Source organism: Nothobranchius furzeri, chromosome 11 (assembly GCF_043380555.1).
Source record: "Nothobranchius furzeri strain GRZ-AD chromosome 11, NfurGRZ-RIMD1, whole genome shotgun sequence".
Lineage (NCBI taxonomy): Eukaryota > Metazoa > Chordata > Actinopteri > Cyprinodontiformes > Nothobranchiidae > Nothobranchius > Nothobranchius furzeri.
This window is the reverse complement of record NC_091751.1, coordinates 48,625,063-48,641,450: the sequence shown is the minus strand read 5'-3', so window position 1 is coordinate 48,641,450 and position 16,388 is coordinate 48,625,063. Positions and strand designations below refer to the sequence as shown.

At 41.1% G+C, this 16,388-nt stretch overlaps 2 protein-coding genes across 3 annotated transcripts; both read right to left on the bottom strand.

The window, feature by feature from the left end:
* Positions 1–2,522: 2,522 nt before the first annotated feature.
* gpt (glutamic--pyruvic transaminase) lies at positions 2,523–14,969 on the bottom strand. 2 transcript variants are annotated; one of them, XM_015956640.3, is made up of 12 exons: positions 14,760–14,969; positions 11,490–11,676; positions 9,613–9,702; positions 9,396–9,504; positions 9,172–9,305; positions 7,572–7,815; positions 7,350–7,429; positions 7,133–7,269; positions 6,874–7,048; positions 5,088–5,243; positions 4,081–4,193; positions 2,523–3,268 (listed from the first exon to the last, which is right to left on the bottom strand). In XM_015956640.3, exons 1-12 carry the CDS (start codon positions 14,792–14,794, stop codon positions 3,178–3,180), a joined length of 1,551 nt encoding a protein of 516 aa, XP_015812126.1. In that variant the 5' UTR covers positions 14,795–14,969; the 3' UTR covers positions 2,523–3,177. The 2 variants fall into 2 exon arrangements, with proteins under 2 accessions (XP_015812126.1, XP_015812125.1); XM_015956639.3 differs by lacking the exon at positions 14,760–14,969 and having other exon boundaries at positions 11,490–11,989.
* fuz (fuzzy planar cell polarity protein) lies at positions 13,052–14,612 on the bottom strand. Its single transcript, XM_015956644.3, has one exon. The coding sequence runs from the start codon at positions 14,463–14,465 to the stop codon at positions 13,197–13,199; it is 1,269 nt and encodes a 422-aa protein (XP_015812130.1). The 5' UTR covers positions 14,466–14,612; the 3' UTR covers positions 13,052–13,196.
* Positions 14,970–16,388: the final 1,419 nt, after the last annotated feature.

Sequence of the window (16,388 nt, the reverse complement as noted above, 5' to 3'; positions counted from 1 at the left end):
CGGTGAGGATTGGACTCCGCCAGGGCTGCCCTTTGTCACCGGTTCTGTTCATAACCTTTATGGACAGAATTTCTAGGCGCAGCCGTGGTGTGGAGTGTGTCGAGTTTGGTGGCAGGAGAATCTCGTCTCTGCTTTTTGCGGATGATGTGGTCGTCCTAGCTTCATCCAGCTCTGACCTTCAGCTCTTGCTGGGTAGGTTTGCGGCCAAGTGTGAAGCAGCTGGGATGAGGATCAGCACCTCCAAATCTGAGACCATGGTTCTTGACAGAGAAAGGGTTGCTTGCCAACTCCGGGTCGGGAGAGAGGTCCTATCTCAAGTGAAGGAGTTTAAGTATCTCGGGGTCTTGTTCACGAGTGAGGGTAGGAGGGATCGGGAGATCGACAGGCGGATTGGTTCGGTGTCTGCAGTGATGCAGACGCTGAGCCGATCTGTCGTGGTGAAGAGGGAGCTGAGCCAGAAAGCCAGGCTCTCGATTTACAGGTCGATCTACATCCCAATCCTCACCTATGGTCATGATCTTTGGGTAATGACCAAAAGAACGAGATCGCGAATACAAGCGGCCGAATGAGTTTCCTCCGTAGGGTGGCCGGGCTCAGCCTTAGAGATAGGGTGAGGAGCTTGGACATTTGGGAGGGACTCGGAGTAGAACCGCTGCTCCTCCTGATTGAAAGGAGTCAGTTGAGGTGGTTTGGGCATCTGGTCAGGATGCCTCCTGGACGCCTCCCTGGGGAGGTGTTTCGGGCATGTCCTGCCAGCTGTAGGCCCCCGGGTCGACCCAGGACACGTTGGAGAGGTTACATCTCCAATCTGGTCCGGGAACGCCTTGGGGTCCTGCCGGAGGAGCTGGTGGAGGTGGCCGGGGAGAGGACGGTCTGGAGCTCCCTAGTTGGGAGGCTGCCCTCGTGACCCGGACCCAGATAAGCGGAGGAAGACAACGACGAAGACGACAGATCTATGTCACACTGTCACCTAACGTTCTTAGACTCACAACGGGGAAGGCTGTTGTTGGTTTAGCGCCCAGGAAAAGCCCAACAACGTGCAGACTACTAGCTAATAGTTAGCATTAGCAAGTTCACCACACAGAAAAACTCCTCCAGGCTTGTGTTATTTAGGCAATATGTCCAAATATCAGGAAGTAAGACTCCAAGTCATGTTGGTGCTGAAAAAGGCAATTCTGGGCTTTTTTTTTTTGTCCTGAGTGCAGTTTGCAAGGCATTTATTCCTTTTCTTGATTTATCATTGCTTTTTCTTTAAATGTTATGCATTAGCTATCAGCCTTGGTTAAGGATTTGATTATCTCTGTGGGAGTTAAGGACAGGCTAATTATAAGCCACTAGGCTTCAACCTATTCCTTTTTTCAGTTGTTTGATTACTTTCATGTAAAATTGATACATTTTTGTAGTTGACCGAATAAAAATATCTCTCTCTCTCTCTCTCTCTACTAGAAACTACAGCAAATGGATTGATTTAACAAGTGCTCCACACCTTTAAGAAATACCCACTGGACTCGATCCCTGGTTTCACCAGAAGTGCTATATTGTGCTGCTGGTTATAGTTGCTCTCATATATAACAAAAGTGTAAATATGCAAAACTAATAGTGTTGAAAGACATAAATTTAGAGACTGGCAGCTAAAAATCATGAAGGACTTCAATTCTCTTCAGCATATTATTTATGACTTTTATATTAAAATAAACCTTAAAATGGCAGAAAAATCCCTTTAACAGAACAATATTGATATTGGTCAAGCCATAAGACCAGTTTGTTGTGCGCGAGGCCCTTCACCTTTCTGGATCTGAAAAAAGCTGTAAAATGAGCAACCATAAAAACTATTCAACTATTTCAGTGACAAATACCAGCTGTTCAATCTATGAAAATGCATCAATGTGTTTAATTTTAACCATAGCGCTTTTAGAAAATTAACATTTCCAACACAGTCAGGTCCTTTTTATTCATTTCCAGCTGCAAAAAAGCTTAAAAACTCCCTTTTGAAAATCAGGATTTGTAATTGACTTGAATGACTTGTAATTTCTGAACAACAATTTCAAAAGGAAAAGAATAAAGCAATTTTCATGAATGGTTGGAGACCGATCTGTGACCTCTGGGTCCAGCAATAAAGCTGAAAAAATCTTTTTCTCTAAGAAACCACTTTCATCTTTTTTAATTATGTGAAAAATAGTCAATGAAGTGCTTGACAAATCTCATTCGTACAGCAACTTTAATCAAGAAGCTGCTAAAGTTACACTCCAGGCTTTGACCTAACAAGTTCATTTAGAACGAAGCAGCAAATCCCTGCACGTCACGTCCAACAGGGTAAAGTTTCTTCGCTTGAAGTGAGAAAGTTAACAAAAAAAGGTAAACATGTCCTTGTTCATTCTAAGCAATGTAGAATCTCGCTAATCGTAAAAGCACTGGTTACATTTGAAGCTAACTTTGTATTTACAATAAAAACATGGTGGGAAATAACCCATTAAAATTAATTTCACATTAAAAAATTATATTAAAAAAAAACTCAGACTAAAAAAAGGGACCACTTATTTAATACTTTGTTTTCTAAAAGTAAACAAGTAAAATTACTGAAATTTGATTTTCCAAAGGTGTTTTGGGACATAAAACACCTTCAGTACAGCAATATAAATAAAAGTAATATCAATAGGGACAAAGATATCATCATGAGTGCTCATAAATGAAAAAAATGATGATTTTCCTGAAACAAGTTTAGAAACGTACCTATATGTTTTACCTAAACAGCATGCAGCAGGAGTCTGTCCTGTATAGTATGCTCAGCAGAAATGAAGATTTGAAGTTACGTCTAAGAAGCAGAATCAGCTGTTTTACCTTGTTTTAGTAACTTCACATTGATGCGTTTAAGTTTTCCGACATTTTCACATTAAGTATTTACAAACCTCCAACAATTAAACACCACAGACACAGTTTTGTACAATGAAACGGGTCAGAATTATTCCATTTCTACTTTTGTCTTTTGTGGTCTGACGCACAACAAAAGCCCTGTGAGTGAAGTCCACAAATGTCCGACTGCGATGAAGATCCAAGTGCGTCGCTACGGAGACCACCAGGGCCACCGCAGTAAAGGCACTTATTGGAGACAGAAATATTCTGACTGGCTTTTACTTTTTTGATGTGGTTGGCAGGATCCCACCGTGGGTGGGGATGTGTTTAGGAATACTGCTGGGTGAATTTCAGGTGGAACTCTTGGACTTTGTTCAGCAGGATCTTCAGCTTGTCTGTTCGTGGCAGGATGGTCATTCTGGGTGGAAACGAAGGACACGAAACAAACACATGATTATTAATCTTATATATGGATGAAGACATGGAAGGAAATTATCTTAACCTTTTTTAATCTGAATAACCTCCAGTTTGAGCCATCATTCAACAATAAACTGCACAGGTAAAACTTATTTTGAAGGAGTAAACTTCATTAATTTTAATATTTCATGGCTCCAGTTGCAGAAATGATATTCATAGCAGCAGGTTTCTATGTTTTATTTTAAAAAAAAACAGTAAATATAATTTTGTAGAGCAATTAAATCATAAAACGAAGAGCTCAACTCCTAAATTTTTACCCGAGTGGCAACTATAATTAAGAATATAAAGGGTCATGTTATAATGAAGGCAGGAACACCACTGCAGTAGTGTTTTATAACATTTTACACCTGCAGCCATGTTCTTCTGCATCTGTATAAATTCCTATTCTAACATATAAAAAAAATAAAATATAAACCTAAATGCTGCAGCTGCAATATTCCTTTTTCTTTCATAAATAAACCATCTGGTGTTTTTAAGTAAAAGGAAAACACAAAAACATTACTTCTTAGAGTTATTACAGCACAAATGCATCATTTAAAAAAGATTAGTGTTTAAAAGCCTCAAACTGCAGCTGAATCCAGCTCAGAAAAGCACTTCATGCATGTGAGAAATGCTCGTCTATTTGTGGACTTTGTAACTAAACTGACCGTTTACATGCACAACAAAGCAATAGAACAAGTCATGCTGATAGTAAAATGTAATTGATCACCCAACAATCATTTGTTAGAACTCGTAAAAATATGAGTTGAGCACCTGAAGTGGTAGGTTCCCTCCCTCTGACCAAAACCACTTCCGGGAACGAGGCAGATTCCCGTCTCCTCCAGCATCTTCATGCAGTAAAACATATCAGGCTGCTGTCCCATGTCCTAACAAAGAGAAATAGAAAAACATTATGAAGAAAATCTGATATTATGTAGTTATTTTTTAAAGAAACAAATCCACAGTTACAAGCTTTTCCCACATAATTTGACTTTTTATTTGTTTCTGTGGGTTTGATCTGAACTGTCAAACAGATAAAAAAACAGAATCAATTTACAAAAAAATCGCTCAATTTAGTCACCGTCTGAGATTAAAATCCATATGCCCTATTATAGAAGAATGACAGTTTATTAGTTTGTTATAAACTCTCCATGTTTTCTCTCGCTGTGTTGATGATCTTTGTTTTCTAAGAATTCCGTTCCTTTCGTTGAATAAAAGTTTTAAAACAACAACAACAACAAAAAAACACATTTTGCAGGATTCCTCGTGAAAAACGTCCGATGACATAACGCCACTCGAGCTTCGTGCGACTGTTTTAAGGTGGTGAAAACAATAGAGATTATCATGAGCCGAGTCGGTGGGATTGATCAGAAGTCAGAAGGTTGGTCGACTCTGACCTTCTCCTCTGTGGAGCTAATCAGTTTCCCAGCACCTTCTCTACTACTCAGCCTGCTGAACAACCTACAGAGCAGTCAGCTGTAAAACACAAGTGCTACGGAAAGCTATTGGAAATCGTTTGTTCTGTTTAGCAAACAGAACGGTGGCCGTACGATACCACCCCAACTCAGCACTGCACTTCCCTCAGATTTAATGGAAGCTCTAAATATGATTGTTTCGTAGAATTCTGCAAACAAAGAACAACAAAAAAATAAATAAATCTAAGAAAAATGGGTGGGTTCTATCATGTTTGGTAAGCCCCCAGTCTCTGTGATGTAATCACCTTGAGTTAACAATGGATGGAAACTTGAGTGATTGGAACATTTAGAGGGTTTAAGACTGACCGTGGCCTCTTTCACGGCCTTTTCAGGGATGGTTATGCGAGGAAAAGAGTACATGGCGCCCTGCACAGGATTGCAGCTGATGCCTTGGACGGTATTCAGAACCTGTTCCGTGAGTTTGGCCTTCTCTGCTAAGGTACTCAATGTGGCCGTTCGTTCCTGGAATTGGGAGAAAAGGAAGAAAAATTGAGTTAACTGAAGAGAGATTTTGTGTAAAAAATTTTTAAAATATTATTTAATTTATTTATGCTTTGCTAAAATGCTCTAAAATTAATTCTAGTCATCCTCGGCTCTCCTTAACTGGCTGTGTGTTGGCTTAAATCAGGGTTCTGAAACCTTTATAATCTTTTTAATAGTCATTTTCTCTCTCAGTCCACCTAAATAAAACTCATTTAGAGACACAACTGTAACAGGATCTTTCCAAAAAGAAACTATTTCTAATTTTAGAGAAATGTCCACGGAAGAGGATTAGAGAAAGTGGAAAAAAGAGTGAACATCGATGTAGCTTACACTAGTTTGAAGGAGCTAAAGAAGGCACAGACTGATGGTGACCTGGCTTTGTTGCTACTGGACTTTAAAGTAATAATATTTTAGTTCAAAAATGTGGATCTTTTTACTTCATGGTTTATTTAAGTATTAGTTGGCTCATGTTAGTGTTAGCTTGTTGCTAGTGCTATCTACAGCAGGCTGCATCAGGGTTGTTTACGACAGTTGTAATTCCACTTTGACCAGTAGGGCGGAGGAGCAGGAAACTGTCTAGTGTTACTTTGAAACATGAGCACATTTTTATAATTTTAGCCAAACTGATCATAGCACTTATTACAATTGATCAGGGTGAAGGCATCCAGTAACCAATGCCCAGCATGTGTTGGGCAAACACTGGAACTGGTCTGATAGGAAATTTCCAAAAGTTTCTGTTGAAGTTTCACAAGTTACTGACCCACCCAACCGTCCCGAGAGTCGTTTTAACTTGTAAAATGTTGACTAGTGAGTCCAGTTTCAAGGTCTGAGTGGTTGTGAAACCAGCTGACCTCAGGTGTCACCGGCACAATGCATGCAAATGAGCCATGACACCCATCTTTAGTAAACGACTCACAGGATAGACGGGTGACTCAGGTAACCCTAGACCTGTTTCATCAGTAACCCCTTAATCACTTTAGCTCTAAGTTATGTGAAACTGTGCTGATTGTGTCACTTCATCAGGAAGGGATAACTGATTATATTAGGGCTGGACGATATAGGAAAAAAGCTTATCAATTAAAAAAATCATATTGATTGACATCAATAATTGACTATATAAAAATATAGAAAATATATTTTAAGTTCCACTTTATGCCATGAATCCACGATAAAACAAGTTGGTTGCATACCAGACTTGATTTTTATCGATTCTCTGCCAATTGTGCAAACCAGCGTCGTTGTTTTTCGTCAGACTTGTAATAATAAATAAACTGCCACACTGGTGAAGTACTGTAACCTTTTCTCAAGACAATTTCTTCCACCTCTCCTTGCTACAACATCTTGTTTAAGTCACATTGCTGTCTGTTGAGGTTTGAGAGGAGAGGGCTTGGTGACAGAACGTGCTTGGGTCTGTGTTTTGATTGGTTAGGTGTAAGTAATGCCTCTAGTATGAAGCTACCCAATAGGCTATAATGGAAAAACTAACATTTGTATTCATTAATTCTTTTCCATATTGCACCACATGCCTATTGATTGATATATATTGTTATTGAATTATTATTCAGACATAGATTGTAATAGTCTGCAGGACAAAAATGCTCCTGTTTACCTTGATAAATCTTTCGTATGAAGGTTCCCCGGGCTGCGGGGGGTTGACCACCAGGTCCATTAAAGCTTGTCCAGGAACCGGAGGACACAGACGAACTGATAGCAGCTTGGTCAACTGTGCCTTCACATCGTCGTCCATGTTTATGATCTCCATGTAGCCGCCACGGAAGCCACACCTTAAAGAAAAAAACATTTAAATAAGACAAAACAAAAGCAAAATGTGTTTGCTTTTCTGTGAACATGAAACTGAGAACACTTACTCTCCCATGTAGCACTTGGAGGTGGAGTGGAACGATGCTAGTTCAACAGTCTCCGAGTACTCCGGTCCCATCTCGAACAGGACCTTCTTGAAAGAGTGGAACTGACAACCCTCTGCGTACACGTTGTCCTGATACACCTGCAGGTGTGGGGCAGGAAGCCAGACATCAGAATGCGACTTAGAGCAGGTAGACGTTTAAAAAGAGGCAGAGACAGTACCTCATCAGCCATGAGGAAGAGTCGCTCTTGAGCAGCAAACCGGATAACGTCTTCAATGCACTCTCTGCTCTGAACTTGACCTGAGAATAAAAGGAAAAGATGAGACGATAATGTTGTTGTGCTGCCATCTAATGGCAAAGGAAAGGATCTGTCAGTCAAAAACATGTCCCACATTCCCAGACAATATAGGAAGTAAACATAAAAAGGTAAAAATAAACCTACCTGTGGGGTTTCCAGGATTGATGATGCACAGAGCTCGGGGGTTGCAGTAGAGCCTGGCCTCATCCAAAGCTCGCTGCAGCTCACTGATGTCCAGGCTCCAGAACTTCTCCTCGTTAAGGTAATAATTGATTTGCACAGCACCAAGTTCGGCCAGCGCAGCTGAATACAGGGGATACTGAGGTATGGAGATCATGACACCAGCGCGTGTTGCGCCTTCGCCACACACCAACAGCTTCAGCATCGTCTGAATGGGGAGATAACAGAAATAATAACCTGCTTATCTTCTGTAAATACACACCTGCTTCCTGTGAGTACGATCTGTAATTGTTTAAGCTAACTCACTTATCTGCAATTCCAGATGAAACCTGCAGCATACAGAAGGTTTTCTTCTTAATGGACAACAGCATCCTAAAGTCTCATGCTGATCCTAATTTTATTAACTCTAAGTTTAAGGGAACCAAACTCTCCTTTAAGAGATTCTACTGACCTTTTCATTTTCTTTCAGACACAGTTTCCCCCTAATTTCTTATTTTTAAACACTCATAACACAGTCCAGTCCTGAAACATTTAGCTGCTTTTAGCTTCTACGCTGCACACAGACGGAATCAGCTTCCTCGTGACCTCAATGTGACCCAACTCTAGTAACTTTTAAATGAAAAACTTTCATGTATTCATTATCTTTTAAGTGAATGTTTATGCTGGACCTTCTGCACTGTAACTGCTCACCCATTAACTGTCTTTTTTTCCGATTCTTAAATCTGAAATAAATTTGTATATTTTAATGGAGCTGTCACGTTATTTCAAAAGGATACTAGGCAACTTTTTCAGTTGAACCAGTATGTGATCAAATAATGCTTTACAGGGTTAACAAAAAGTCACTCAGACCCCCATATTGCAGAATAATGCACGCCACCTGTGGACCTACAACAATTTGAGCTGACATGACAGCACTGCAGTCTGCTTCCAGCATGTTTTAGATCATAAACACAGCTGATTTGTTTGATTTAGTTAAGAATCGCTCCTGTAGACACTAATGAAGGCTGGGGAGACTTTTCAGCAGTTAGATTAAGGTGTTAAAAAGATAAAAGCACAGCGAGGAGATGAGTTTTGCTTTTGGTTCTACTAAACGGACACTAGGCGATGCTAAAAGCAAGCCAAAACTGCCAAGTGTGCCTTTAATGTCTGTGCTATTCTTGCCAATGGAAAGCACGTTGAATTGCTTCTGTATATGAAATGTGCTTTACAAATAAAGCTGCCTTGGCTGAAACTTGACTGAAAAACCACATTTAACAATGAATTAAAAAAAAAACTGAAAGAAAATGGAAAAAATTTTCAAAATTATTTTAAAAAATACCTCTGACTGACTATTATTCAGACCAGGTATATCAATTTGTTTACACATGTTACTAGAAACTCCTTGGAAAGACATCATTTTCATTTAGTCGTAAATGAAAACAAAACAAAAAAAACAAAACAGAGAAAATACATTTTAGGAAGCATAAGGAAGCCTAATGTATTTTTTCTACAGCATTTAGCTTCCCCTACTAAATAAACTGGACTCAGACAGTAAACAAAAGCTGTAATGAGAGCTGTTTTGTACCACAATGCCGTCGCTGGCCCCTGTTGTGAGGTAAATGTTATCTGGATCACAGGGCACACCGCCATCCCGCCGCTCGATGTAACGAGCCACATCCTGACGCACAGACTCGATGCCTTGGCTGGGGCTATAGGAACCTGGCATTCAGAGGAAGACAATGCTATGATCAGCAGAAGACTTGGTGCATAAACATAATCATCTGATAATAAAGTGGAGCTTTTACGTACCCATACTGTTCCCTCCGCAGGAGTTCAGAATGCTGCATGCTCTACTTTTAGCATCTTCTGGGAATGTGCTGTCGCTCAGCAGTTCAGGGTAGGAGCAGAGAGCCAGGACCTAAAAACCAAACATGCTGACATGTTAAATCGGGTTTATTCACATTAAAACCACTAAATTTATAATATTTAGATTTTAAAAAATCAGAGAATGGATTTTGAAGCTGACCTGTCTGAAGAAAGTGATCGGCTGCTGACCCATAGCATGGGCGTCACCGATGTTAGCCTTTATGACCTCTGAAAAGGGCTTCTTCATTCCCTGTCAACCATAAACATCATGTAGAGAACGTTAAGTGACACAAACAAAGAAAACCTCTAAATCAGATCACAATCCCGAGGAAACCACCTCAACATGCTGTTAACTTTCACACACCAACATTTAAACCGCTACCAACCAAAATAGAACAAGTTGCCCAACGTGAAGAAAGAGAATGCAGCATGCCACGTTTATGAGACGAGTTAAGCGTATTACTTGAGTATTTAATTACGATCCTCCAGGCTGATGCTAATATTTCTGGGAGATCATCTGTAGTGCAGCTGGGACCCCTGACACAGCACAAACACAAGCTGCTCACGTCGGCTCATGCTGACAGCATGACTCTGCAGAAAAGTCACCAACTGTGTGACACCCCGCAGCAATCACAACAGTGTGTTTGCTGGATTTGATGAAACCCGCCACTCTGGGACTGTCATTGGTCACGCTGAAGAGGCGTCTCTCAGGCTGAGCCAATGACATCAGAAAAGAGAAAAGACTCCCCTCAGTGAGGGAAAACCTCCCCAGTTCATGACAGCAACCTTTTGGAAACGAGCCAAGCTTTGCTCGCCAGAGCTTTCACGTCCAGATGTCGAGATAAAAAACAACATTGTACGGCTTGGCTGAATTAAAGAGCTTTGTATTGGTTGCCATGGATACACTACAAAAAATGTCCTCATTCATTATCAGCTACTGTCTCATTAAGCCAAAACAAAGACAGCAAACACACAGAGTCCCCATCAGAGCTCTGGATGAACATTTGTGTAAACAACACTTTGCACACTTAAACTTGCTCCTCCTGTTTTGTACATAATTAAATAAAGGTGTGGATCACAAGAAAAGGAACATTACCTTCAGCTGTGTGTGTGAGAATCCCATAATGACCCATTTCCCAAAGTAACCCAACACCTTACAGAGCAAAGTTTGAGAAAGCGAAGCGGATTTGGTGTTACTGCAAGTCAGAACGAGACTTTTATTGTGGAAAAATACGATAAGCCAAGAGGACTGGTAGTGATTACACGTCCTCTGGAGCAGTTTGTGAAAAACAAAAGGAAAACAACATCTGCACTTTTCTTCCACCAGTAATGTCTGCCTTTCTGTGCTCAGAAAACATCAGTAACACCTGATAAAACTCTCATACAGTGGAGAAAAAAAATTAATCAACTGGAAGAAAACTCAAATAAATCAGATCAGCTGCGATCGGGATTTGCTCAGGATAAGCTTCAGTCAGAGTAAACAGAACAACACATCTTTGAAGCCCCTGAACCAAAGGTTACTATCATTATGATGCCATGGGCCACAATGCAGAACCAGTTCTCCTCTGAAGGAAGCACTCAGGGGAGGTTTTACAGCAGAATGCACTTTGTACACCAACAGCTGCCACATCACCATAAAAAAGACTGAATGGAAGAGCCTGAGAATAATAAAAAAAAGAGAGAAATTTTGCTCATTGGTGACAAATGTTATTTTTTCCCTCTTATTTAAAAATTGCCATCAATGATAAATATATAATAATAATACAGTGGCTGGATCTGATGACAACAGCTGGATCCAGTTGGTTTTTCTCTTCCTGGATGAGCTGGTTTAATTTTGATGACTAACATGGGCTTTGATAAGCAGCTGAAAACAGGCTGTTAGCTTTATGGCAACTTTTACATAATAAAAGCAGCTTTGTATGCAAAAAAGTTCAATTTTTCCATCTCTGACCCCCAAAATAAGTAATTAAACAGACTTGGAACCAGAGAGCTCAGATGGGCTAAAGGACACAGATGGCTCTCTGTTCAGATACAAACCTCACTCAGCTCCCTCTCTAGCTCCACTGCTCTCGCCACTATGGGACCCCGGACTGCGTACTCCACCTTCTTCACCGTGGGGTTCATGGTGTCGATGGTCAGAACTTTGGCCCGAGACATCATCCCGTTCTCTGACATTTTCTCTTTGGGAAGCCCGCGCCGGGTGGTGCTCAGACTCGATAAAGCTCTATTGGAGGAGGACAGAAGGGGAGAAGTCAGTGATCTCGACCCGACACCGGCTAACAGCACGCTTCGCCTCGGGCCTAAAAGCTGGAGGTGTCGGTGGGACAGCGGCTGCAAACGCGTGGCTGACATCTTCACCAAAAGTCGGTTTGAAAAAGTTTCAAATGAAAGTGGTGCGTAAAAACGCGCGCGAGCCGCGGCGCTCCTGAAGGCCTTTAGACTCTGAACCGATCCCCGCACACATCTGCGGGATTTCACAGAAACGCGGACGAAACTGCAGCTTTTGAAGGCTTGAGCCGGAGGGAGTCCCCCCTTATCCGACCCACCCACTCCAGCAGGTTCTCCGATTACTGGTCCAGTCCCAGTCCCAGTCCCGCCTCAGCAGCGACACTCAGATTTACTCTGATCTCTACATGGCTTGTCTTCTTCTGATGTGAGAATATTCAGGAGGCTCTGGGAGGAGACTTGGGTGACTAATAGCTGAACTTCATTCCTTCTTTGTGAACTGATGCGTTTCCACTTGTTCGTATCAAGAACCAGCACGCCACGTGACTTTCTGTGCATCAAATGTTTGTTTTTACTGGTTAAACTGGGACGCGACCTGCTTTCAAGTAAACAAATAACATTATATAGAAGTGTTGAGAAACTGGGATTGCATTATGTGGCACATACCCCCCAAGAAACATAAAATAAGTTTTGTATCATATTTATTAACTGATGATGGCTGCAATCACCATTTTTATTTGATCTTTTCCGTTTCTGTGCAAGAAAGTTTGCATAATGCAAATATTTTCTTGTGTAGTCCCAGTTCACGCAAAGCAGTTGGATCACTTCCGAGCATATACAATGACTTAGGAAATGTTATTACAATGTAATAATTGCATAAATGTGTTGAATTTATAAATATTTGGTCCATAACTTTAAATTGTGAACAGCTTTTTTAAATAATGCAGCTGAGAAAAATGTTGCATGGCTTCTGCTAAACTGTTTCCTCATTCTCACGCATGTAGGAGTCAAACGGCATGCTGAAACTTTCGTCATGTCTTCCTGATGCATGATGGACTCATTTGTTTCATGCATGCTTATGAAGAAACATGTAGCAAGACAATTATATAATAACAAGATCATAATAATAATGTTATAAAGAAAAGAGATTACTTAAACAAAAAAGAATAAAAAACATTAATTAATTTTTTTATCTAGTGTGACACATTATTAATTTGCAGGCAAGTGTGACCAGCTTTTATTCATACAACAGAAGCAGCTTAGAGGCTCAACACAAATGTGCAACAATCTTAATTCTAAAAAAAAAAGCATTTGTTCTAATGTCTGCTCTACAACTGTAAGCAGCTACGTAAAAAATATTTTAGAAAAAGTTAATAATTGAGTTTCTATATACTCAGAGGAAAAATAGCATTTTTTTCTATTGGATCCCCTTTTTGTGTGATTATTTTTGTAAGACTATAACATAAATTCACATTTCAAGTGACCAACATGAGATTGAAAAGTTGCAATGGATATGTATTAAAAACCTGTGGGTGCAACAATATCAGAGAGAGTCTGTGTAGCCAATGTGCCCAGTGCAAAGGTGGGCACAGATGGCATCACGAGAAGATAGAGCTGGTGCTGTGGTGTCTGCAATGCATAGCATTTGCATTCTTCTGTAACTAAATAACACTGTTGGGGCTGGTGGGAGAATCCAAGGAGAAAGTCTTCTGTGATGTCTCTCTGAGTCCTCTCCTCCTGGGTGAAGTAGCGTGAAATGCTGAATGTATAGAAGAGTTTCAGCAGCTCCCAGCAGCGAGCTTTGGAGAGTATAGGGGGGTGATGGGATGAATTCTGCAAACATGAGACTGAACGACGAGTTTCACGGTTGATGAGCAGAAGAGCCAGTACGTCAGGCCTCAGCGATATGGATCCGGGTAAGCAGCGGTCTCCAAGAGCCAGGCAATTTCTCAGGGTTTCTACCAGGGGTGACCAGAAACGACCCACCAGCTCAGTTCCAGCTTTGTGAAGGGATGGCGTGGAACCACACAGCACACACACGTCTGCTCCTGGGAGTAGCTGGAAGCGGAGCAAGCGGTGGGCGACGGTGGGGCTAAACTGAGGGAGAAAAACTGGGTAATCACATGAGGCTGATCCAGATGCAGATAAGGTACGAATCAGAGCAGAAAGCAGCACGATTTCCTGTGGCACCAGCTGCCGCCACCACTCTTCAGTCGCTGTAGCAATCCGCCCGTGGACCACCAGGCAACCAAACTCACTGTCAGCAGCCTGAGCAAACCCATCCACCGCCTCTTGGAGAAGAATGGAGCTTGAAGGTAGTAATGAATCAGCACAGTGTGTAAGGTTTCCAAGATAACCTTGTTTCTCTTCAAGCAGCTGATCAATCAGGCTGAAGCAGGACCTCAAATCCCTCTTCAGTCTTTCTACATTCCTGACATTAGTCAGCTCATCCTGCCCCAACACCAGCACCATGCAGCTCCAAACGTTTTCTAGGAGGCGCTGCAGGCGGGTCTCCTCCTCTGTGCCGCATGACCCACTCGGTCCACCTCCACTCACAGCGATGAGCATCACGCTGTCGAGGAAAACTCTCCACACCACCTTCCCTCCACCGTCCGTGTCGCAGCTGGACAACACCACTCCCTGTCCTCCCCCGAACATGTGAACGCCGTTCAAGGAGCCGATGACAGAGAAAGGCAGCTGTCTGGAGGCCCCTCTAGTGAAAAGAGGAACCCCGCTGCTGGCGGTGAGGCAGATGAGCTGGGTCGAACCGTCCTGGAGCATCATCATGTTCGAGCGTGTTGTTCTCCCCGCTCAGAAAACCGCAGGATCAGATTAATGAGCTTTGATTGAGCCAATTGTGTAACGACGAACCGGGAGGTAAAAACTCCCAACGTTGCATCAGCTACACCGTTAGCCGTTAGCGTCATATAATCACTGAACCACCAACTAGGCGAAATACCAGGCAGAAAAAAATATATTTATCCTAAATTAAATAAACGCACTAACCACCAGCCGCCGCTTTTTCAACTAGCTGTTTCTTTCTAGCTGTTTTAACCATGCTAGGTTAACAAAAGAGGTTACCGTCGTTTCCACAGTAACGCTGTCCCATGATTCATCCTTCGCACACCGCTGAATGTGGGCTCATTTGGCTGGTCGAGCTTCAGTTACTAGTTACGAGCTTTGCTTGAACCGCTGAGAGAGCAGGACGCGGAGACAGACCTGGGTTCAGTCCCCGGAACTCCCGGATGCGCCGCTCTACTCTCATGGATCTGACACCCATTGGTTCACATCTCGCGAGAGTCAAACTTGGCAAGATGATGCTGGATGACACGTGGATAACGCTCTTAAAAATATTGAAAGAATGCTACTGGACTTTGTTTGGAAAAGGAAGGTTTCCTATAAAAAATAAAACAGCTTTAATCAATTCGGTTACAAGTTATAAAAAAATTAAATAAAAGAGGACCTTAGTGTGTCAGCTATATTAATCAATTATACAAAAAGTAATAAAAGGAACAGAAGGGGAACAAAATAGAAGAAAAAGTAAATCTAAACCAATCTCAAAGAGGATCTATTTTCTTATGCAAAAGTGATTCAATAAATTTAAGAAAAATTAAGCTGATCAAGAAGGTATGCAGTCTAGCAGCAAAGGGGCTTTCCAACAGTTTCAAAGATTTTTGCAATAAGGAGAAATCCTTTTTAAGAGCAACCCATGAGGGGGCAGACTTAGCATAATGTATGTATATCATATTTTGTGTATATAATAAGATTGTTAACCAACAATTCTGTATTTTTATTTCATAAACTTACACCAAATTGAATATTCTGAGAGGACCAAAAGGCAACATTACTAAAAATGGAGGACATTGACTCGTGGAGATTTTCACAACTGTAAGACAGCGTCACATTCGTAGAACAGGTAATCTGTTGTCTCCAGATTGAAACATTATCCCCTCTTACATTTTCTCCAAATTAGGTGGTCTGAAAAATATTTTGATTTGTAATTATGAGACTCCCAAAATCCCCATAAACTCTCGAACAAGCAGATACTTGCACAGTCCCTCATTTTTAAGCACAATTTCTCACCACATACTTGTTATATTTGGAACATGTACATTACTCACAAGAATAAAAGCTTGTCTGTTAAAAACTGGTTTTGTAATATTATTGGCGTTAAACTAACAAAGCCTAATGGTCACTTTTACACCTACTCTATATTCATAGAAAAGTATCCTGTACCGGTGTCTCCTAGGGAGTTCTTAATAGTAATGAATGCAATACCTTCTGGAATTAAATACTGCTTGCAGGACTTTCTTTCATGGTTTGGTGGCTTATACCGAGCCCTCTCATACATGTTGGTAAAATCTGCTTCTCTTAATCAATCATGCAACAAATCTATCAGAGAGGGCTTTTTCAACAGCTTTCCATCTCTTCTCTATTAACATTCCGTGGAATAAAGTTTAGCTTTTAATCCCACAAATATATTTTTGCCTCACCCCACAAATGTGATTCATTAAGTTAAATAGCCATATTTTATGAGGGAAATGTATATTTTTAAAAATTGGATTAATACTTATTTTTTGCAACAAGTGTTTTTTTTTTACACATCCGTTTATGTTCTTCCTGTAACACTGTTCCATCTTTGTTGAGTTACCCATCAGTTCTGTTTACGTGGCCCAAGTGGCACTTATAAATGCAAATAATGAAATATAC